The 24,616-nt window shown below is 40.1% G+C and overlaps 1 protein-coding gene across 6 annotated transcripts in view; it reads right to left on the bottom strand.

The window, feature by feature from the left end:
* MYO1B (myosin IB) overlaps nt 1-24,616 on the bottom strand; it is a 161,706-nt gene that overhangs the window by 66,622 nt on the left and 70,468 nt on the right. For all 6 annotated transcript variants that reach the window (XM_037009122.2, XM_073218397.1, XM_037009120.2 and 3 more), the window contains exons 4-7: nt 21,535-21,629; nt 10,896-11,000; nt 6,984-7,030; nt 1,985-2,048 (exon numbers count right to left, since the gene is read on the bottom strand). In XM_037009122.2, the coding sequence (XP_036865017.1) occupies nt 1,985-2,048; nt 6,984-7,030; nt 10,896-11,000; nt 21,535-21,629 (311 nt within the window). The remainder of the gene's footprint in view (nt 1-1,984; nt 2,049-6,983; nt 7,031-10,895; nt 11,001-21,534; nt 21,630-24,616) is intronic.

The following is a 24,616-nucleotide window of genomic DNA, read 5'->3' as shown; positions in this document are numbered from 1 at the left end:
AAGTGATCCTTAAATATTTTCCTGGAGTTCTCAAAAGTACTATTGATTCAATCATTCCACAATGTTTAGATGTAAGTTCTATAATAAAACCAGGAAACTTAACCTCATTTTTAAAAAATTGTGAATTATTAAACTAAGAGGTAGAGTTAATTTATCTTATAAAAAGTGCTAAAGATTTATGAATATGTTTCACAATAAAAATTAATCATTCAAATGGTGGTCTTAAAATTGAGGCATACCTTTTCCTATCCAGCTCTCATCAGCTACATTGTGAAGGAAGTTTGCCTAACAGGCTTGGCAGGGTTATAATCACTTGCTTTCATTTACATCACATATAGTTTGTATAACTACGTTTGCTTCAGTATTTGACATATAAAACCACTTAACTTAAGTGGTACTATCCTAGCCTATCTTACTTTATATTAAAACTTTCTCCTCAAGACATTTCTTTAATAACTATACATTTCTATAAAAACACTTAATCCCAATGCATGGCATACAAAGTATGTAGTCAGGCAAACTAAAATGGAAAATAAAACTATTTAAAAAGTACAAACAGTATAAATGGCAAGAACCATAGAATTCATCCTAGTGCTTCAAAGATGAGGAAACTCTTGCCCTATAAGGTTTCTCTATGAATTGTGAATTAAAAATTAAGAAAAAAAAGCTGCATAGTTTTCCCAAATTACTTAAAACACTAACTTTCAAATGGCTCTCCTCTGGCTCTAGAGCTCACCAGGAGGGTCTCGGGGGCCACTGGGAATTCAAAGGTTCAGATACTCATCTTCCCTTCAACCAGAGCAGGTCTTAATAGGCTACACAGTTAGGATTAGGCATAAAATGTAATTTGAAGAAGGAATGCCACTGCTGAAACAACTCCAATGACCACTGCTTTGAGTACGGGAACCAATCTATCATTCTCTTCTAATCCAAACCAAGATTTTTTTCATTCTAACAATCCCTATAGCACTCTGGGGTGGTAAGGAGGCCAGGGGCAGTGGGAAGTTCAGTCATGTGTTGCTCAAAAAAAAAAAAAAGGACTCAATAGGATAATCAGAGCCTGGCTCCATTAGGAAGTGCTCAAACTTTGGGTTGTCATCTTAGACTTTCCAAACTAACTACAAAAGCAACAGGAGCAGAGACATCAGGGCAGTGCTGGCCACACCACAGCTCAAAGCACTGAGGACAGGTCCGTATTTATAACAAATACCCACCATTAGGCCCACTTATAAAACTCTGGCCCTGGGGCTGTTAGGCAGGCCTCACCTGACACTGTTCATTTTTTCATCCTTGACAAAGAACATTTCACTTCTATAATCACAAAATCATAACAGAAGGCTAATAAATTTGTTTCTACCTAACAGGTGTATCACATTTCAATTACCTAAATACAGTAAAAGACAAACAAAATTTCTCACAAAACCATCTGAAGTATAGGTCCACTTGTTTTATTGGATGCCACCCAAAAAGTTATTAAGATCAATGATTTACAATTGGCTTTAAATCATAAAATAATTTTGTGAAAGTAAATACTCATTGAACAATCCTTTTTTATTACTGGATTAGCTCAAAGACCTACAGAATGTAAAATATGGTTGGACTAATTCTTTTTTCCTTAGCAGACTTTTAAAACATTTTTCAAACATAAAGACCTTAAGTGATCTTTAAAAAAGACTTCAAAATTGAATTATATTATAAAACAATTCGAAATCATAGTCTAACACATGGTCTGAAACAGTGTAAGAAAAGGAATTTTTTTTTATTTTTTATTAAGGTATTCAAGTCCCCACCCATACCCCAATGCAGTCACTGTCCATCAGTGCAGCAAGTTGCCAGAGATCCACTATTTCCCTTCTCTGTAATACAGTGTAGGAAACATATTCTTATACTTTTTTCTTGAAGTCGCGAGTATCTAAAATATTCTATTATAATGTATGTTTTGCTAATCTGAACTTCTTTAAAAGGATTCAAATAAAATACTCACAGTTACTTATCACTCCTCCCAGTGGATCGCCTTTAAAATCAAATTCAATATCCATATATTTGCCCTGCCAAAGAAACACTTTGTGAGTTTTCAAGTTCCCCTGAAATATTCAGTCAGCCTATCTTCTTAGAGAATAATATATTGTCTTTTATACATTTGTTTAAATGTAACAAAGAAAGACACAGTTTTGGTAACCATGACACAAGACATTCTGGATACATAAATAATTCACACTAAATATCCCATTAGCTCAAAGCTAACTTACCATGTTGCTAATTTAAGAATAGATCTTCTTAGCCAGCATGTGACTTACCACTCCAGATATGTGTTTCACACTTCTGAAGCGTGTGTGTATTCAATTCAAGAATAAAAACTGGAAAAAATTCCTTATATATGCACTAATTGTGAATATAAATTATTTTGTTTTTATAGGCAAAATGTGTTTTAAGCCATGGATAGAAACTGCAAGAATAATGGACAGTGGATAAAAGGGAACACTTAAAGTTCTGTTTTTATATCTGTTCAAACCAAATGCATGATTATATGGTATGACAAACCCAGAATAAAAGATGATGATTGTTACACTCTTTGGCTTTTGATCTAGATTATATAGCAGTATAAAAACCCAGGTTCATATTACACTTTATAGGCTGTATCTTAAACACACAGAAACACAGATGGAGTTTCATATGGTGATTTTTAAAAAACTGGTCTACAATGTCTAGTTAAAGAGTAACAAATATAACAGAAGAACCCTGACAGCTGTTTTTTGTTTGGAAAAGGGTGTGCTGATTTAATAAGTACTCTTTCGTTTATTTCATATTCTACCTTAGTAATAGTCAGATAGATGGCTTGTAAATAATTCTCTCAAAGAATTACTTTAACTCTTTCTATTTCCAAAATAATGGTATGGGAGAAGAAATGTGATCCAATGGTGCTCAGGCAACAATGCAATTTGTGACTTTTGATTAGTTCATGCACGCTCCCTTGCCTTCTCCTTCACTGTTATGGGGCACCTGTCCTTTTCAAGACTTCATTTACTCATTAAGCAAATGTCTATCAAGCATTTCCTAGATACTAAAGTAGACACAAGCGAAAGCAAGGCCCAGTTCCTGTTCTCAAGGTACTCAGAGTCTAGGGGGAATTGAGACAGGTCAACTGGACATCACCATGTATGCAGATGCATCCTACGGTGGGTCATGGTGCCATGCACAGAGAAAAGGGAACACCGTGGGGGCAGGAAGTCTGCCCTCGCTGAAACATGCAGTGTCAAACATTAGGCAGCAAGGAGATGGAAGAGCAGGAAGGAGCAGGCAGGGGATGGTGAGAGATGTTGCAGCACATCATGACATGAAGACATTATCCTGACAGCAGTCATGTCACTAAAGCTTTCTACACAAGGGTGCCTGCCATGGTCAGACTTGCCTGTTTACAAGATCACTCTGGCTAGTGTGCAGTGGACTGAAAAGGAGCAAGACCAGATGAAGCTGATGGGAGGGGGCAGTCATCAGGGCACGGTGGCTTGAAGCAGGAGCAGCAAAAGGGACAAACTGTAAACAGAGCTGAGAGCTACCCAGAGAGTACGTCTACCCTGATCGGACATACAAGGCAAGAGAGGAAGAGTCAAGGATTAAAATGTCCAGGAATGTGGGACAGGCAACTGAGTAAATAGATGCTCTTCCTGATGACCAGGGTCAATGCTGGCGAAACAGCTACCCAGGAGGAGAGAAAAGGTAACTTCACAGTCAAATGTCCGAGGCGGACCATACGAGAGGGGATGATTTGGATGGAAGGTGGTCCCTGGACATAGGAGGCTACAGGATGTAAAGCACAGGTAGGGGATTAGTGCGAGCCAGGAGCTGAGACTCTCCCAGCAGGACAGAGATGTGCATGCAGATAAAGGGACAGGTGAGGCTGGGATGATGTGGAGCAGGAGGATGGGATGATTGCTGTGAACTAGGCATAATGCTATCAGCTGACCGTAACGGATAGGAGATCTGAAGACAGCAGCATAAACACTGGGAGAGGATGGAAAAGGAAGCCAACCAGGGAGGAACCACGGGACAGTGCAGAGAACTCAGGTGAGCCCAGTAAGGGCTCTTCCCCTCCTTTCACAGACCTGCTGGTCTAGCCGTTAACTCTGACAGTCCAAGTTCACACCGGTTTCTCTCCAAGGCTTCCTCACGCTGCACTCGTTTTCCCTGCTCTCCACTCGATTTTGTCACACTTAAATCTTATGGGCCCCTTCAGAACTGTCCCCTGCCCCACATTCCTCCAGCATCTCTATTCTGAATGTCCTGAAAACTTAACCTATACCTTTCCTGGGGAACTTACTATTTTATGTGTGTGTTATCATTGCTTTTAGACATGTCCATTTTTTCTGGCTAGTTTGTAAGCGTCTTAAAAATAAATATTCATTCATCAATGAATATTTTCTGAGTGTCTGCTATGGCGCCAGGCACTGTTCTAAGTACTGGAACCACCAAAGTGAGCAAGAAGAATGAGGTACGTGTTCCCACGGCTCTACTGTCTAAGGCCAATGATCACATAAACAGGGGAAGTGAACACAATTCCAGAGACTGGTGAATGCCTGAAAAAAATAAAAACAGGATGAAGTCACAAAGTCTAAGAAAGTCACCGTGGAAGTGACATTTGATGTGAGACCTCAATGATAAAAGACACCAGCCATGCAGAGATCTAGGGACAGAGCACATCACACAGAAAGACAGCAAGGGCAAAGGCCTAAGGCTGCAAACACGTGGTATGCCTGACAGTCACAAAGCCTTGCGGGCTGGGGCTGAGTGAGCGTGGGCAGGGGCAGGGCAGGTTCCCGCGCAGCGGGGCCAGAGCCTGCACTGTGTTCCAGCGGCAGGGGGAGCCACCGAGGAGGGCTTTCGGCAGCGCAGTGAGGGACTCAAGTCTATGAAGATTACTCTGGCTGCTGGTAGGAAAAGGACTGTACACTCCAAGGGGAGATGCAGAGAGACCTATGTTCAACTGTTTACTAAAAAAAATTTTTTTTAAACAAATAAATAAATTGTGTGTGTGTGTGTGTGTGTATTTAATTTTCACTAAATGAGAGGTTTGGTAATGAAATTCTCCTGACCCTAAGGTTCCCCCTCTCCAGTGCCTAGCTTCACTCTTTGCAAACTGCAGATGCTCAGCATATTACTCCTCTCCCCTCTCCTGAAGTCCTTGGTCAAGAACATGATTTCCAAAGCTTAAAATGTATTTTTCAAAAACATTGGGCTCCTTTTTAAATAGAAGCTCAGTATGTCAAACTACAGATATTGGCGGAGAAGTGACCACTGTGAGGCGCCCCCATGGGAGCACTGGTCTAAACGTCAGATACATGAGCACGCATAACTATACCACCACAGGGTCTACCAGATTTCTCAGAGAGGAAATCAAGAAGTTCATTCAGATTAACCTGTCAAACACAATTCCCTTGGAGTAAAAATACATAATACAGAAACCACTGTTATATACAGTAGAACTTTAAATATATTAGAGTCCTGCTATAAAATTATAAAATGGACTTGAGTAGACTACTGGTCAAGTCACAGATCACAAAGCAGAGAAATTACTAAAAACTGGACATGAAATGATTCAGCCTATAATCAAATATTAATCTCATATCCTAATACCTGTGCTATAATAGGCTTTCTCTGAAGTTACCTAATAAGCCAAATCTCCTGCCAAGGCTTTCACTAGATTTCAAATATCACAAAAGTAGTAACGACCTTTAAACAATATAGTTTTCTGCATTGTTATGGTCTGAAGACAAAATATATGTGCAAATATGTTTTTTAAGTGTGTGTGCAATTTGTAAACAGCAAAAATTAAATCTCCATAAAGAAGCTTGATCTGTTGGAATTATTGCTATCAGTCCCCACTTTCCTTCTAATTCTATTTATGTAATCAGATTAGCCATGTTATCACAACAGGAAAAGGCATGGCTCAAATCAGTCATAACAACTTAAGGTCTAATCCAGTGGAAAAAATTCACAGCCTTGGAATTAGGAACCTTACCCTTCCACTTTCCAAGCTCTCAAAACTATCTCCACCCAAGGCCATTTTCTTGCCTTGGGCATTGGGTAACTAATGAAGAAAAGACAAAAGGGGGTTAAGAAGAAAGAGAGAAAGGGTAGGAAGGGTCTCTGGCAGAGAGGCATGTCCCTTCAAAAGTGGTCCTGAGTTATGTACATGAGAAGGCAGGTCATAAAGTAAGTGATCTTTTATTATAACATTTAATGGACTGGTGAAACTATAAAAAAAGGGGACCACATTCAAAATGCCACCATCACACTCAACATTTTCCCCCCAGCTGCCTCCAGGCAGTGCCTGTGTCTCTATAAAGACCAGAAGCAAGACAGAGCCTGGCACTGCTGGAGAGATCCCAGCAGGCTGATGGGCACAGCGAGTGCTGGGGAGCAAAGCAAAGGAGGCCAGAAAAGTTTCTATTAATGGAAGTAGCATTTTCCAATTCAATCTAACTCAAAACATCAATTAGCTTCAGTTTTTAACATTCAGTCCTCTAGCACTCTCCTGCATTAGCTGCCAAACCTAATGATTTTACCTCTATAAAGCTTTAGAATACACTGCCACCCTTTCTGGTCCCACTGAAGAAAGGACAAAAGCTGTAGAATACACAAACTTGACACTGGTTTACTCTTCTACTTAAATTTCTGATTCTTAATTATGACTTCTATATACCAAAACTGAGATAAATAAAGAGTTGCTCTAAATAGCCTCTTTTACACTGCTCATGAAATTTAATGATAGATGGCAAGAAAACATGAGAAAAATAGCCAGTCGCTCCAAAAAGAATTAAAAAGGAAAGTTCCAGAAAAAAAAAATAGTCCTTATCGAACTTTCAGTGTCTCAATATTCTTACTTTTTAAATGTGTGTATTAGGAAATATTAAACATCTACTGGTTGTTTAAACATACATGAGCTAAGTATTAATGTTAACACTCATGCTTATACAAATACTTACAAATCTAGAAGAGTTGTCATTCCTTACAGTCTTGGCATTTCCAAAAGCTAGTAAGCAGGAACAAATGCATTATTAAAGTTAACAGGAAAATAATTTGAAGCAGAAATTTAAAGCAAATGTAATATTTGACATCTATAAACCCTAGAAAGCACAACTTGTAGCCATGACATTTCTGTCTAAAATTTCCATAGAAACATTCTTAACAGAAGTCTTAATAAGTTGCTAAGCTTGCATGCTTCATTAAAAGTCATAGAAAAACAGAGTCATTCTTATGACTTAAGGGATTTTTTTCAGGATTACTATAAACTTAATCTTGTCTAATACAATACTTTTTAAACATTTTGATAGTAGTCAATTGAGTGGCTAGCAAGCAAGGCCTCTATGCTCTTCCACCATTATCATCAGTAAATAAGGTTATTTCAGAGAAAATTACTTAATGTTATCAAAGGTTTTGTGGAACTTGATGAGGTTTCCGGAAGGAAAAAGGCACAAGAAACTTTAAATTGTTTAATTTTAAAATAAAACTATTTAAATGTGACTAAATATATAATAATACTATAATAGAAAAGAGTAGATTTGGAAACTAATACCATTTCCAATAGGCTAAAATGTTACATAGTTTCCATTTAGTTTATGTCCATCAGACCTAAGTGAAACTTTCTATAAAATAAAAAAATAAATAAATCGGCCCATAATGTACAATTTAAGTTTATTACAATCTTGGCTGCTTCTAGGAGCCAGAATCTCCTACAGGACTCCCTTTTAAGTGAAGGTATGAAAGAATCATGGGTTGATGCTGCCCAGGTACAGAGAGCTCCTGTTCAACAAAGACAGTTCACAGTATCATGAAGTAAAAGGATTGTTTCATGAAGCTGTGTACAAGACAGGGGCAAATCAATCTAGATCATGGTAGGAAAGGATTAAGTCAAATTAGTCAGATCATCAGAGGGGATCCCTGCTTGATGCTTTGGAAGCCCAGCAGTGCACCTCAAACTTTAAGGTACAAACCAATCCCCTGAGGATCTTAGGCAGACTTTGGTTTGGTGTCTCTGGGGATGGGCATGAACTTCTGTTTCTAGCCTACCAATACCCCGCCCCCAAAACAAAGGCTGTACTGGGACCCACAGGCCACACTGCAACTAGCACTGAAGGGTACACAGTGATGTGGTGAACAGAAATGAATCTTTAGGTAACATAATGTTTAGCTCACTGAATGCCTGGAAGTCCCCGTAACTTCACTAAATTAAACAAAGAGCAGACAAGAGCTCAAATGATTACTACGGGCTGAAAGCAAGTCCAAGTTTTGAAAGCAATCACCTGGTCAAAGCATGGAAGTATCTGTTAAAGCTGAAATTCACTTTGGACATTCACCAAAGCTGATGCCTTATATTTCATACTAGCTGGCTTTTTTATGGTTTTGATTAAAAAAAAATAGTTGGCCCCTGATCAGTTAAGATAAATTTACAAAGTCAACCCAGGGAAAGTTCTGTGCATCAGAGATTCTGCTTGGAATGGGTATGGTTTAGCAGGCCCCTGACACCAAATTTTCCATTCAACAAGGTACACTGAGATGCTACATTAAGTGAGGAATCTGCACCTGGGAAGTACTCAGAAAAGAACACTTGTTGAAGGGGCTCACATCATCATCCCACGTCCACCACAAGCCGAAAGGCTTTCATAAAAGCATCCTTGACAGTGGTGAGTACCTACCTAGCCATTATGAAGACCATGACAATATTTTTTTGTGTTTTCATAGGCCAGTCCTTCCTGGTGGGTTTGTACATGTAGGGGTGCCAAGTTAACTAACGTGCACAGCCCCAAAGTCCAGCTCAAGATGTTGATACATAAAGGACAGTTTATTGTGGCTTGAAGGTCAAGGGCAAATGAAGGAATTGCTTCAAAAAAACTTTATTCAGGGTGCCATTTGCAAGCCATAAACCATCTTTTCATCAAGCAAATCTGAGTTGCACATTACTAAACACAGCTCTAAACACTAAAGTCTTTTATTGTGAGCCAAAGAATCAAAAACAAGTGTTCCATTATAGAACACTTGAGACACATTCCTCAATTGTTTTTTTAAGTTCATTGTTCTACATGTTCATTTACAGTAGCAGCTCCAGTTAAAAAGTAAAGCATTCCCACAAAAGAGAATACATGCCCACAAGTAGACATTTCTTCCATATCCTGTACTGGGGCCTAGTTTCAAATACCACTGAATAAAGGCCCGGATTCTAAGCACAGATGCAAGCTATAGCATTCCACAGTGCTTCTCCTTTAGATCATAGCATTCTTAAAATAAACATATACAGTAATACAACACATTGTATAGCACCCTAACTTAAAAGCAAGAGGCAGTAAATGAAAAGTCAAAAACTGGAACAATAAAATGAAGATACAGCACTTTCTGGAATAGCTTCTTTATTTGTTAAGGCACTGAAGTGGAAGAAGGATCAATACCAATATAAGAGATGTTTCAGCCTTCGCATTTCACTGAATCAAAGTACGTTCATGACTCTTCACTATCTGGGAGATAAAGATGCATGGCATCTCCTTGCAATAAAGCGGAAGGAGGAGCAGGTCTGAATAACAGACAACAGGCAGAGTTCTGTCCCCCCACACGGGTATCCCACCCTCCCCCAGGCAACTCCACTTTAATGCATGTGAAATCTTGACCTTCCAGCTTTGAACAAAGGGATGAACAAACTACTCTTCTACACCACCCCTGGGGGCCATCTGGCACTGTCCAGAGACTTTTCCAGTGGTAACAACCAGGGGCAGGGTACTACTGGCACCTATTGGGCAGAGGCCAGCTTTGCTTTTAAGGCCCCTACAACAGCCAGGACAGACTGCACAGCAGATGTATCCAGGTCAGAATGTTAACAGTGCCAGTCAAGAAACTATTCTACCCCAGCTGGGTTAAATGACAACAAAGACCTGCCTACAATAGAAGGGGACACTAAGGATTGCCATCAATGGGGAATGCCTTTGGCTTACCATTTCCAAAGTAAAGAATGGCTTAGAACAATGGTTTATGCCAACCTCCCCAGCATTAAGGGGACTCATCTCTGGCTTTGTTTTCTGATGGTTATTATGAACTGAGTGTCTGTGTCTCCCCCAAATTCCTGTGTTGAAGCCCTAACCTGCAGTGTGCCCTAACCCAGATACCATGTGCCAGTATTTGGAGATGGGGCCTTCGGGAAGTAGAATCAGATGAGGTCGTGAGCCAGCCAGGGTCCCATCCCAACCAGCTTGCACAGGAAGAGGCCATGTGAGCCCACAGCGGGATGGCAGCCACCTGCAAGCCAAGGGGCCTTGGGGAAACGTAGCCTGCTGGCACCTTGATCTTGGACTTCTGAGCTTCCAGAAGTGTGAGAAAATACATTTCTGTTGTTTAAGCCACCCGGTCTATGGTATATTGTATGGCAGTTCAAACTAATACATAGGGCCAACCATAGAATTTGAGCTCTATGCTCAGGTTTCGGCCTTCTGCAGCCCTGGCAAGCTGGCCCTTGAATGGTTCTCTGACACAGCCTTCTGGCAACAGAAATAAGCAGCCGCAGGTATTATCCTGAATGATAAAATATTTTTTCATTTCCACCAAGTTTTTCCTAGTCAAGTCAAATGCAAATATCAGTTGACTGTTTTTAAGCAAAACTGAAGGAATTCAAACAAAAATAGATAGGGAAAAAAATGATTTTAAGGGGGCAAGCTTCTTTTACATGAGTAACATATTCCCTCCTTGAAGCACCTGAAGCCAAGAGTTCTTCAGGATGCAGCTCATTTGCTCAGCAGGTCTGGGCCTCAACCTCTTCCTGCCTCTTCCCTCCCAGCCCACCAGGCACCTGAAGTGCCCTGGAAACTGGATCTACTGTCCGAGTCACACTGACTGTCCGAGTACACAGAAAAGCTTACCTTCCAGGACTGGGTTGGACTGTAAAAGCTGCTCTTTCACTTGATTAACTTCGGCTCCTTTTCCACAAACAGCTGCTACGTAAGACATAACAAGCTTGCTGGCCTCTGTGGATGAAAACAACCTATATTAATATATTATGCAGAAATTTATGACAAAATTTTTGGAGGGAGGAAACTGTGTGGGGAAGACCCACTAATTGTTTTTTCAAATGCCATATGTCTATGAGTAAATAATGTTTTGGAAATCTTTTTAAATATTTATGCTTTCTATTAAATGACATGGCATCAATTCAAACATAACAGGAATTGTGCTTAAAGGTTTTCACTGGGCTGCTGAAAAATGTGCTGAGTAACAAAGCCAATGGAATCTCAGGAGAACTATCTTCTTAAAGCTATCATTTGTATACTATTACAATATTATACACAGATGATTCAAATCAAAAATAACTTGGTAATCTAACTATCTTTACCAAACATATTTTTAAAGTTTAAAAGAACTGTTCTCCTCAAACACATTTCCTAAATCAAATGGGTTTGCTCACAACTAGACTAAATTAATTACTCTTCAACTTGATTAAAAATTGAAGCAGCTCATCTAAGGATTTGATAAGAGATACAGACCTTTCAGGGAAGAATTGTTTCCACAGGCTTCACTAGTGACTCTCAAAAGTTAAGCTGTTATAAGAAGCAGGACACCCACGACATAGGTGTCCTTAGGTCAAAGGTGGACAGAACTTGTTTTTGCTTGTCATATCCTCGCATGGCTCAGTCCCACATCCCCTCTCAGCATCTACCTCCTAGAACAGATCCTTTTTATACTGAGTTCCAAGGAATGTTAATAGATATTCAGGGAAAATGAGGTCCCATGTCAAATGAATTTGGGGCCACAATGAGTTAGATGACATGAAACAGATCTCCTTTTTAAAGGGTTCCCAGGGGATCGTGTGCACTGTGCAACTCCAGAAAAAGATCTAGAATGCTGCATTTCCCAGACTTATTTGCCATGGGATCTGTTTCTTGTTGAGCTGTCCTAGTTAAGTTTCATAATCAGAATCTGATTCAACTATTAAATGTTGGCTGAATGAAACATATGCCCTCATCTGGGCAGTCAGGGAAGGAAACCAGTCTCCCCAAATCTCGCTTTCTCTCAAGTCTTGGCTCTGGTGCCACTGTCCAAGGGCAGGAGGGCCTCACACTGGTGTAAGGGATAGTACCTCTGCTTACGGGTTTTAGGCAACAAGTCCAAAACTGACATTTCTCATGTGGAGACCTACAAGTGACTTTCAGGCCCATTTCCCACCATTAAAGAAATAATAAACGAATAATTGGCATGCCACCTTCAGCACATTGCCCAACACTTGCTTTCTGGCCTTTGAGCAACTCAAAGCATTGACGAACAGGAACCACTGAGCACCAAGAAACCATTCAGGTCACTTAAGTTCTCAGGGCCTAAGATGGCCACTTCTAGAGTTCTAGCAAATAGGCCACAGGGAAGCATGCAATCTTTCAGGGCCCTGAGAACTGTGATGGGAGGCTAGGTACTTCTTCCATGGTCAGAGTTAGGTTTTCCACCAATTTGCTTTCTGGGTAATGAAAATGGGTCCAAAGAGATTCTCCAGTGATCTATGATGCCTGAGTTCTGCTGTCTGCTTCAAGACTATAACTGAGAAACGTGAGCTTTTTCATTTTTTTGCAATAACCCTCCTCTAAAGGACACTGTCTCTTACTACATCCTCTGTCACGTGTAAAGTTCCTGAACTATATTTTCCTTGGTTCTCAGGATTTAACATTCTAAAAGCTGGTAAATTAAATGTATGCACTCCTATTGTTCAGTACAGGGTGACCTGGCCTCAGTTACGGACAAAGAGTTTATGTGCTATTACATTCCATTTGGCTTCTCGGCACCACATTTCCCTCTACCCACCAGTCCAAACTGGGACTCTTCTTCTGGTCACTGCAGGATACTTTCTTTCTAGATGCTCTGGCTTCAAGTTCAAGGTGAGGCTGCCTTCCCAGCAAATTCCTGACATCCTGTGCTATCTGGTCTCCAACTCTGGACCAACTCTCCTGAATCACCCATGCACTCCAGCTCTGGTGTCTGGCCTCTGAAGCCATTCACCTCCAGACTTACTCTTCATTCTGCCTCCGCAGCATGAAGAAATAGCGTTTTTAGCCATCCTGAGTCTGCAGTGCTGCAAAGACCCAACCAGCTGCAGCACATCCAAACTGATCTGACAGGCAGCCATGACTGCACCAACGATCATACGGAAAACATGGCTGGGCAATGAGAAATACAGCCTTTACTCTAAGAAAAATCATGACTGGCAATGTTTTTATTGAAATACAGCTACATAAAGTTGGTTTTGCTTCTGAAAGTTGTCTGTAAAATCTCTGATAACTCATATAGAACATGCATGTTAAGAAAGGCCTTTCATCACATGAGGAAGAAACAAAACAAAAGCTCGTGGTTTTGAGTTTGCTTGGCTTCAGTGTAGATATATTCAGCATTTTGAAATATTCATCAATGCTTAGGGCACAGTGAGTCAGTGGCATCTCTGTCACCGACAGAGAACTATCACAGATGTAAAAATAGTACAAGGTCACTTGGGATTCAGAAGCAAAGGTCTTAATGAGAAAGGCAGCCTTCATAACTCTTTTAGCAGATGGCTGAAGAGCTGCTAAAACTGATAAAACTGTAAAATTAGAAACCAAATAACTTATGTATTTCTTAACATGTTAAGAAATACATATGTTATTTCTATACAGTGTTTCCATACAGTGGCTCTAGGATCATCTCCTCAGACCCACAGATTTATTCTGATGTCCTTGGAAAAATGTAGGTATGATGCCTCCCCGCCTCCATCAGTATTTAAATGGTTCTCCATAAACTTCCTGTATTCATAGATTCATAGTAGTGGTCTGTTGAGTTCCCTGCCTAGAAATACTTGGCATTTTATAAGGCATGATGAATTTTTTATTTAGCACAGCAGTAATGTATTAAATGGGACCCTGAAGGACTCAAAAAGAGTTCACGCCTCTCCCCCAGTGCCCACATTATATAATCCTGCAGCCCAAGAGTGTCTCCAATGTTTGACCAATAGTATCATTATCTGCCAAAGGGGGTTTACAACCTAGTTAAATTACTTACTTCTTATAAATTAAGCCTCTGATCCCATACAGTGGCTCTGTGCAAGCTATTAAATAGTCTTAATGAAAAGAGATACTTTACGTAAAGTACCTAGCACATCCTGGCCCCTCAATGAATGTTAGTTTTCTGTTTCTTTTTCTTTCATTTACTTACTAACACACAAATTTTAATAACCGTATACACCCAAAAACAATTTTAGTGAATAAGAATGTGGTATTTCAAAAATCATCTGGCATCCCTCTTCCCCACAAAATTGAGATTAAACCCTCTCTCCAAATTCCCCACACTACCAGCCGGCAATCATTTCCCCCTAAGTAACTTCCATGAAACAGACATTCTCTGCTTTACACGATTTTATAGTCAAAAAACTAAAACCATAATAAAATTTGAAGCAATTTTTGTACCCCCACTTTAAAAAGGAAAGAAAGTAGAAAAAGATGGGAATATTTGAGCAAAATAGTAAATGTCTCTGTAAACAGAGGTAGAGATGGTTGGGCTCTATAAATGAAAAGAAGGGGCTCAGCAGCTACCAATGGGTCACTGAGTGGGTATTTAAAAAGAGCAGCTCTCAGGAGTAGTGTCTGCCTCCCAGCACTAGGAGGTTTAGTGCTAGTGGACACCTAAAGAGCTAGGAATCACAATAGCTCAAAAATAAGACAAATGCTTCAGGTGACGTCTAGGAGTGGAGTCTGAGGAACAGCACTACTCAAAGGTGGCTGGTCCAGGGGCTGCTGCTGGTCTACGCAGGCGAGTAGGCTTTTGTAGCAATATGGCCATTTATTTTGTCTGCTGACACTAAAACAAAAATCAGAAACTGAATTCTCTGTGTCTTCTCTTACTTCACTTTTCTGCTATCAGTCAGCAACAGGTCTGGGGAGGGGGAGCCCATTGCTTCACAGGGGAAGGTTTGAGCACGGCTCTAGGGCAGCTCTGGTGCCCCCAGCTCCCTGCTTCCTGTAGCACCTTGCCCTACCAGAGGAAAAGGGGATGGCCCCAAGAAGCAGCTACCACAGAGGCAAAGGGGTCCTAAGAACTGAATCCAGGGAAGAAAAGGACTTCAAGTGGTGAACAGGGCCCTGAAACCAACAGGACAAGTTAGTAAGTGAAAGAGAATCAAGAGAAGAGAACACTACAGAAATGACTGGCATCCTACAGATAAGATGAACTCCGTGCCATTCAATTTCTACCAGAGGAATGAGCTGTTAGTTTTTCTCAGAAAAGAAGGAATAGCCAACCCTCTGAAACAGCACCAACAATCTCCACTCAGTTTTCCAGTAAGAAAGATAAGTGAGCCACAGGATACTGAATCTTGCTCCAGGAAGCAGTGTGGTTCACAACTCCAAGAGGGAGGAGGTCACAGAACGACATGACATGGCTCATTAGCAGATACGCTGTCTTCTTGGAACATATGTTCCAGAGGAGATGAAGAATTCGCCAAGGCTCATCAAACCAGTGACCACAACCCACTTCTGATGACTCACTTAGGAACAAACTGATTCGATTAGACCTTCAAAAAATGCATTTTCAATCATGATAAAGAATGAAAAAAATTAATAGCTTTAGGAATATTTTCATCTCTTCCTCCCTCCCTCAGGCTTAAATAAAAAGAAAGAAATGTGAAATGAAAAAGCATATAGATACAGTCAAAAGGACTGGGGTGGGCATAGGCAGCACGGGATACATCACCAATACAAAGTCTTCTGTCAAGGGACAGTTTTTAACCTGCCTTGCTACCATTTTCATAGGTCAACTTGGAAACAAACGAGAAGCTGTAGTGCTTCTAATTAAATCGTGTTTCATAATTAAGAACTGGTTAGTGACAGAAAAGGGGCAAAAAACGTCTCCCAAGACATCAATGTCCTCTTAAAGTACCTACTGGGAAGAAAGAGTTCCTGAGTAGTTAACAGTTTCACAAATGTATAAGGAAATTAGGTCAGAGCTCCTATCCAGAGACTCAGATGGGAAACTCTAAATAATGAAACACTGTCTACACACAGTAGAGAGCAAGACTTTTACTGAAAAGTACCATGAGCTACAATTACTGAAGTGGAGACAATCGTGAAAGGAAGGTGCAGAAGTAGGCAGGGGCTGGGTCACATGGAACCTTGTGTAACAAGCCCACCGCATTTGACTTTTTAGTACAATGGAGATCATTAAAAAATCTTACATAAAACACATCTGAACACAAATAAAAATGGAAAAACAATGTACCAAACAAAACTTACAAAATGCAGCAAAAGTAGTGCTAAGAGGAAAGTTTACAGCTATAAATATGTACACCAATAATAAAGAAAGATCTCAAATAAACAACTTAATATTATACCTTAGGCAACTAGAAAAGAAGAACAAACTAAGCCCGAAGTTTGCAGAAGGAAGGAAATAGTAAACACTAGAACAGAAAAAAAATGACACAGGAAATGAACACCTGAAGAAGTGCTCATCACCACCAATCACCAGGAAAACGCAATTCAAAAACCAAGATATCCCCTCACATTTGTTAGAATGGCTGTTATCATAAAAAAAAAAAAGCTAGAGATAACAAGTGCTAAAGAGGATATAGAGAAAATGCAATCCTTGTGTACTGTTGGTGAGAATGCAAATTGGTAGAGGTACTATGGAAAACAGTATGGAAGTTTCTCAAAAACCCATGTGATTCAACAATGCCATAAAAGTATAAAGTTGATCCTTGAACCACATGGGTTTGAACTGCATGGGTCCCCCTTACTTACAGATTTTTTTCAATCACTACAGTACTGTAAATGTATTTTCTGTTCCTTATGATTTTCTTAGTAACATTTTGTTTCCTCTAGCTTACTTTCTTGTAAGAATACAGTGTCAACAGCGGCTATTAGTTAAGTTCTGGGGGAGTCAAAAGTTACATGTGCATTTTCAACAGCACAGGGGTTAGTTAGCATCATAACCCCCACAGTGTTCAAGGATCAACTGTATGTCTGAAGGAAATGAGATCACTCTCTGGAAGAGGTACCTGCACTCCCATGTTCACTGTAGCATTATTTACAACAGCCAAGAAGTGGAAACAAACTAAGTGTCTGTCAGTGGATGAGTGGGTAAAGAAAATGTGGTCTCCATATACAATGAATATTATTTAGCCATAAAAAAAGAAGAAAATCCTGCCATTTGTGACAACATGGATAAAACTTGAGGACATTATACTACATGAAATAAATCAGAAAGAGAAAACCAAATACGGAATGGTCTCACTTATATATGGAATCTAAAAAAAAATCAAACTCACAGAAACAGAGAGTAGATTGATAGTTGGGGTGGGGAGGGACAGTTGAAGGAGGTCAAAGGGTACAAACTTCCAGTTGTAATATTAGTAGGGTTTTAGAGATCAGCGTGGTACAGCATGGTTACTGTAGCTGGCAATATTATTGTGTTGTATACTTGAAAGTTGGTGAGAGAATAAATCTTAAAAATTCTCACAACAAAAAACAGAAGGTAACTAAGTGAGGAGATGGAGTATTAATTAACCTTGTTGTGACACTCATTCAGCAATATATACACATTCATCAAATCACAGTATACACCTGCAGCTTACACAATGTTATATGTCAATTATATTTCAATAAAGCTCAAAAAAGTGTTCAACCAGCCAAGGGTAAGACCCAGTTTTCATTTTTACAGATCATTCATTGTGACATCCATGAAAAGGAACTGTCGACAGGCATAGGTAAAAGGGAGAGACCTGTTAAACAAATAGTCCTACAAAGAGTCCGCAAAGGAACAATGATTGGTTGCTTGGACTAGAGTCTCCATGCAGACACAAAACAAAGGAAGAAACAGCACTTGGCATAAGATATATTCTGGAAGGAGGATTAGAAAATGGCTTTCATGTGGGAGATACAGGAAAGGAAAAAAATCAAGGATGACTGTTACTATATTTCTAGCTTGAGAAACTCAGTTGACTGGTGGTCCCATTTACTGAGATCAAGAAGTTTGGGTAGAAAGGTAAAGAGAGAGATGAAGAGTTCAGAGTTTCTGTGCTTAGTTTGAGATGAGGCACCAAGTAGGTATGTTAGGCAGGTATTAGATATGTAAGCAGATATCCAACAAGAGATACTGGCTGGAGAATACAGTTTAGGAAGCAATCATATAGAGAATAGTTGAGATCCCCTAAAAACAAAAAAATAGAAAGATAAAACTATAAACAAAACTTTTAATAGGATGGACCTATATTTTAAATGAGATTGAGCAATTTTCATAAGGATCAGTTTTTGATTTGGTCTTATTCAGTATTTTTGTCAATTACTTAAAGACACAGACGCAGGCTCAGGCTGGAGGTAATGTTTATTCAATCATTCAAATATGTAGTGATTGCCTAATGTGTACCAGGCAATAAGTTAGGTTGTGGGGACACAAAGATGAAGAAAATGTACCCCTACTTTATCAAGACATTGGAAGCTACTTAAAGGAACTTACCAACAAGGGCAGTGGGTTTCACTGCACTCACACAGATTCAAAGTACAGAGTTAGATGCTACTTAGTACAGTGGATAAAAATGATGTTATGGACTGAATGTTCATACCCCTCCAAAATTCATGTGCTGAAACCATAATTCCCAGGGTGGGGCCTTTGAGAATTAGGTCTATATGAGGACAGAGCATAGGACCCCACTGACAGGATTAGTGTCTCTTTTTTTATTAAGTGTCATTCATTGATATACATGCTTATGAAGGTTTCACAAGAAAAACAATGTGGTTACTACATTCACCCTTATTATCAAGTCCCTCCCTATATCCCATTGCAGTCACTGTCCCTCTGTGTAGTATGATGCCACAGAGTCCCTATTTGTCTTCTCTGAGCTACACTGTCTTCCCTGTGACCCCACACACACCATATGCACCAAGGATTAATGTCTTTTTAAGAGGAAGAGAGACAAGAGCTCTCTCTCTCTCTCTCTCCCAGCATGTGAGGATACCAAGGAGAAGGTCCTCACCAAGGAACAAACCAGCTGCCACCTGATCCTGGACATTCCAGCCTCCAGAACTATGAGAAGTAAGTGCCTATTGTTTAAGCCATCCCGTCTATGGAGTCTGTGGCATTTTATAAACGCAGCCTGAGCTGACTGAGACAAGTGGGGACTCTAGAGCTATAAATACTACCAGTGTTCAAAATCCCAGCTCTGCCACTTTCTCACTGTGTAAGTTTGGAAAAGTTGGTGAACCTTTCTGTGGCTCAATTATCCTCTCATTAAATGGGGTTATATGAACACTCATCTCACCCATGTATTATGCTAAGCACAATGCCTGGCAGAATTTAAGTGCCCAGTGTAGGTTAGCTATTATTATTCCCCAGTGGCCTGGCAGTGGTTCAATGGGAGGGGACAGAATCAGAATCCGTCAGTTTCTCAAGAGACTCCACCAATGGTCTAAAATTAATAAAAATAAATAAGAAATTCTACAGTAAGCTTAAAATAACTTTGTTGAACAATACTAGATTGGGAAGATCTGACCTAACAAAAGTTAATGTATCAAAAAACTGTATCTTGCTTGATGAAAGGACCAATATGAGTAATACACTGTATTAATAGACACCTCACATGCACATTAAGAGGGATAATAGTTACACTAAGACCAAGCTTGAAGTATTCTGCTTACTTCTTGGAATATAATTTTATGCAGCATGGTATGATTCCAGAATGATATGATCATGATAGCAAGGGATTTGGGAATAATATTTAATCTTCCTATTACATGCTCTTCAAGCAGCCTGTATTTTCTTCACCGTTATATATATATAAATTGTATATAAACTTGCATACAAACAATGTATGTGTATTAATGCAGATCCTATGCATGTGTATATATAGTACAAAGCTATTGTTTATTTCCTCTACTAGACTACAAACTTGACAGACTAGAATGGTGTCTGGCTCACCAATATATCATTAGTAATCTCATACAGTACCTTTCACCTTATAGGTACCCAGGAATTATTTCCTGAATGAATAAATAAATGAATGTGTATCATGTGAGATATTTTTTAGGAAAAGGGATTTTTAGCCCTAGAAAGATGACTGATGACTTCAAATAATGAAGTGACTGTCCTGTAGGAAAGAAAGTAGACTAATTTTGGTAAAGTTTCAGACTGCAATGGGTAGAGGTAAAATTCAACTACAGTTGGTAAGAACTTTAAGCTACTTTGCAAAGCAGTGAGCTCTCCATGATTACAGAAGAAGCAGCTTGGCTGTCCAATGGGGAAAACTACACTAAGTGGTCTATAACTAAAATCCCTTCCAACTTTGAGACTCTGTGTTCTGCTACTTTACATTCCTTTGGCCAGTCTTTTTCCCTCCACTTCTGCCCATCCAGAGCCTAGAACCTACACAACCTTGCAAAGAGACAATGTACTTAACTATGTTTACAACGGGCTCTAGGAAGGGAGCTAGATACACTTACCTAACCAGTCCTTCTTCAGCTACAGTGGGGACAGGGAGGAGGTACTCTTACGAAAGTGGAAGAAGGGATATGTGTAGAAGGAGGAGCCATTTCCAAGTAGAGGGTGAGACTTTAAAGGCACAAATCTTAGCAAGGGCTTAAGAACAAAACAGATTCACTCCACTGACTGAAATATCCATAGGGGATCTTCTCTTAAACACTGGGGATTCAAAGTATATTAATCAGATCACTAAATAGCCAGGCAAATTGGTAACATTCAAATCCTGCTTTGGCAAACTAGCAGAAATCACCAATCATCAGAGTACTATCTGTAAAACAAGGATGTTTTACAGATGAAATACTTATGAAAACACCACCTTCCTCCATCATTAACTCAACAGTTCCATCAAAGAAACTCACTGACAAGAGCGGTTTTAGCCTGTCTGGATTTGGACTCAGAGAGCACAGCTCTTTTGAATCTTTTCCAGGTAGCTGGGCACCATGTGTAAAATCACTTTCTCGTACAAGGCCATCAATCGTACAACTGCTTTTATTAAAAGCACAAACAAAAACGCATAATCCCTCCATTTGCGGGTTTGTTTTATGGGGAGGTTGCCAGCCCATCTAAAAATATATATAACAATCTCAATTCTTTAGGCTTCAGAGGAAGACTTCTCTAGAGTGAAACTAAGTGTTTTTGTGGTGCCTTCCTTCCTCACTTTTTAAGCAGAGATGATACGTGTTTGTGGCCTCCCAAAACCCAAATAATCAGCATTTCTTATGAAAGTGGTAAGATTTCACAGGCCTTGGTGTCTTGAAAGAAAGGTAAAAGACCTTGAAGTGCTCTAGAAAGATCTACCAAGATCTAGTATCCAGAAACATCCCCACATTGGTTGGTTCTCTATCTACCTTTGATAGTAACTGTTTCTTTATGTGACGGATGAGATAAGTCCCTCCCAGAAAACATTCTGAGATCTTAATCAGAAACCTCCCGGTGGCTCTGTGTATGCTAATGAGGCCCTGCCTGCCCTCTTTGCTATTTACCTTCCACAGGGGAGAAGTAAGGTTGTCAGGTAGTGAGTGGCCTTACCTGTTTTTCCTGCTCCGCTTTCCCCAGTAATGAGAATACACTGGTCTTTATCTTGATCTCTTAGGGATCTGTAAGCTTCATCTGACAGGGCAAAGCTGCAGGGGATAATGGGAAAAAAAAGTCCTTAGAACTCAGCTTATGATTATTTGTTTACTATATTTAACTACAATTTTTTAAAGGGCCACTGATATGCTTTAGACAGAAAGCTGGAACATCACATTTTATTCCCTGCAAATTCTTAACGTAAATAAATAAACCCGTCCATCCTTTGTGACCCTTGTTACCTTTTTCTATGCATTCCCTATTAACCAAAATGATACTATTTATTGTACTCTAAAGGTAAGTTTTATTTAACCTACATGCTACATTTATAGTTCATTTTATTAAAATCTGGGCAATTCAGAGAACCAAGGAGAAAAGACTACATCACCTGTCCACAACTCAATAACGTTTATATCTTCAGGGCAATACACTGGAGTTTCAGAACAATGAGGAAAAAAAATTGTTTTCAAACATTAGAAAAACACTATCAAATACTGAAGAGTTGATATACCCTCACTAAGCTAAATACAGAACCCACTGCCTTCACAAACAAATGGCTGAAACCATCAGGTCCTCCAGAGGCGAGTTGGTGCCATGGGTCTGCCATGGTTCTTGTCCAGTCCTCGTGTCACACTGCGCCCTACGGCGACAAAGGGCCCCTATCAAGTAAGGCCAGGCCAGCCCTCAAAATGTACTAGTAAGGTAAGTTTTGCCCTTCGTAGCTAACTGGAAAATAACTGATGATAGGATATTGCATTTAAAATAAAGTCCCTCTTCTGACTGACTTATCAACAAGCATTTACTGAGAGTCAAAGAACATACTGGGAATATAAAGACAATTAGGACTTGGCTCTCTGTCATAAATTTTCAGTCAAAAACAGGGGAGAGAGATACAAATAGTAAACAGCAACCCAACAAGATGAGTGCAATGATAGAAATATGAGCAAAATACTGCAAAACAAGAGAGGAATATCAAGGGAGGCAGGATTGGAGTTGGGGAATCTTGAGAGGTAGGAAAACCAGTCTTAAAGCCTCAGCAAGACAAAGGGCTTTTGGGCAAAAATGAAGATGAAAATGTCCTAGAGGTGGGGTAAGGGGAATGAACAGTTTCATGTTGCAGGAAGGCAAAGTCTAAAGAAGGGCCAGATGAGGATGAACCAGAGAGACAGAAGACCAGACTCCCAATTAGAAGACTATGGGTGGCAGGGAGCCTGCTGCAGGACTGCAAGAGGGATGGCGTGCTGAGAGAGCAGTCACAGCTAAGAGGAGCAACATTCACCTGTATCAGCACTGTCCCCACACCTCTGGTACTTAATCATCTTAAATCTCACAACAAAACTAGAGAAAATAAATTAGCAATCCCACTTGCAGCTGGTGAAACTGTGGCACAATGTGAAGACATACTGGGCAGGCCCACACCGCCAGCAGTGACAGAGTGGCACCAGAACCGAGCCTGGCTCTTGACCGCTGGCCTGCACCACCTCTGCCCACTGGACAGAGCACAGGGCCACAAGTGCCAAGAGGAGAGAGACCAGTCTGAAGGCAAGCAGACTGATCAAGGGAGGAGATGCAGGAAGGGCTTCAAGCTGGCTGACTGGACCACAGAGGCCCATCAGGGACTTGGACTCTTCTTCAGGACATGTGGACAGTCACCAACACTGACAACACAACACTGGATGTACCAGGAGCTAAATGAGGTGTCATCACATTCATACTCAGATTCAATCCTTAAAACACCTCTGGGAAGCAAATGCTAGTCTCCTTAAAGAAAAACGATTCATTGAGCCTAAGAGGTGACATGTCCATGACCCCTTTCTGAAGACGGTCATATGTAATCCCAGAAGTACTATGTACAACATTCTTCCCCTCTCATCACATTTTCTTATGATGATTTATGATCTTATCTTCTGGCTGGCCTAATGTTGAGACCCTCTAAGAGAGCCACCACAAACCTTATTTTCTGTCACATCAATGAATCCAATGCTTTGCAAACAGTAAGTACACTCTAAATCCATCTGTTGAATGAATGTATGAATGAAAGAAAAAGAAAGAAAAAATAATGGAAATATCTGGCACAAGGGACTTTTTTGAGTAACAGGTTGTTTTGCTCATCTGCGTAAACAGTGTACACTGACCTCTTTCTGCCTGACCAACTGCTCCCACTCAAATCCCTCTCAGCCATTCCCGTGTGACCAGTGCCTTGTTCACCTACCGAGGTCACCCAGTGGCCTCATCCTTCTCTCCTGTTCTGATTCCTCCAGTTGAAAGTAACCATCCCCTGTGCATACCACTGCATACGAAAGGCAGTGGGGGAAATAAACAATGAATATGGAAGCAGAATACATCCTGGCAGGATTCCCTGGACCTCGGATCCACAACTTTCCACCTACATGACCTTGAGCAAGTCACTCACCCTGGTGGAACTTCAGTTTCTTCATGTACAAAATGGAGAAAGCAGCCACATACTTTAGCTCAGAAGATTAAGTGAAAGTGTACAAAAGTGCTTTAAAAGTTACAAAGTCATGGGTAAGTGTCCAAAGTCTTTCTTGTATTATAATTAGTTATGTGTACATCTTCTTCTCCCTTACCAGAGTATAAGCCCCTGTAGGGCACAGCCTTTATTTCTACCCAATTAATTATTGTGCTTCCTGTAGGGCTGTAAACATAAGACATCATCAATACCAAAACATGAAAGAATAGATAAGTGAATTCTCTCCAAGTACTGACAAAGTCACTACTGGTGTGAGCTCCATGAAGAATGGCAAACAGGAAATTAATTTCTTCTATGACCTTCGTGAAGGAAAAGAAAGCACTGCTTAGATTTCTTACTAGCCTTCTCCACTCCCATTCCTCCAACCTCCAGACAATAGTTCAGAGATGCTACTACCATTATCATCATTGGCAAGAAACTCAGGGAAGCCCATTACAGCAAATACAAATGAACTTTTCCAACCATACATATTTGCCAACCTCTTCACGGGTTACAGGCCTTTCCCCACGCTCCTAGGATTACGAGTTCACTTACTGTAGCACACTATCA

Source organism: Manis javanica, chromosome 12 (genome assembly GCF_040802235.1).
Source record: "Manis javanica isolate MJ-LG chromosome 12, MJ_LKY, whole genome shotgun sequence".
Lineage (NCBI taxonomy): Eukaryota > Metazoa > Chordata > Mammalia > Pholidota > Manidae > Manis > Manis javanica.
This window is presented reverse-complemented; position numbering and strand designations above follow the sequence as displayed.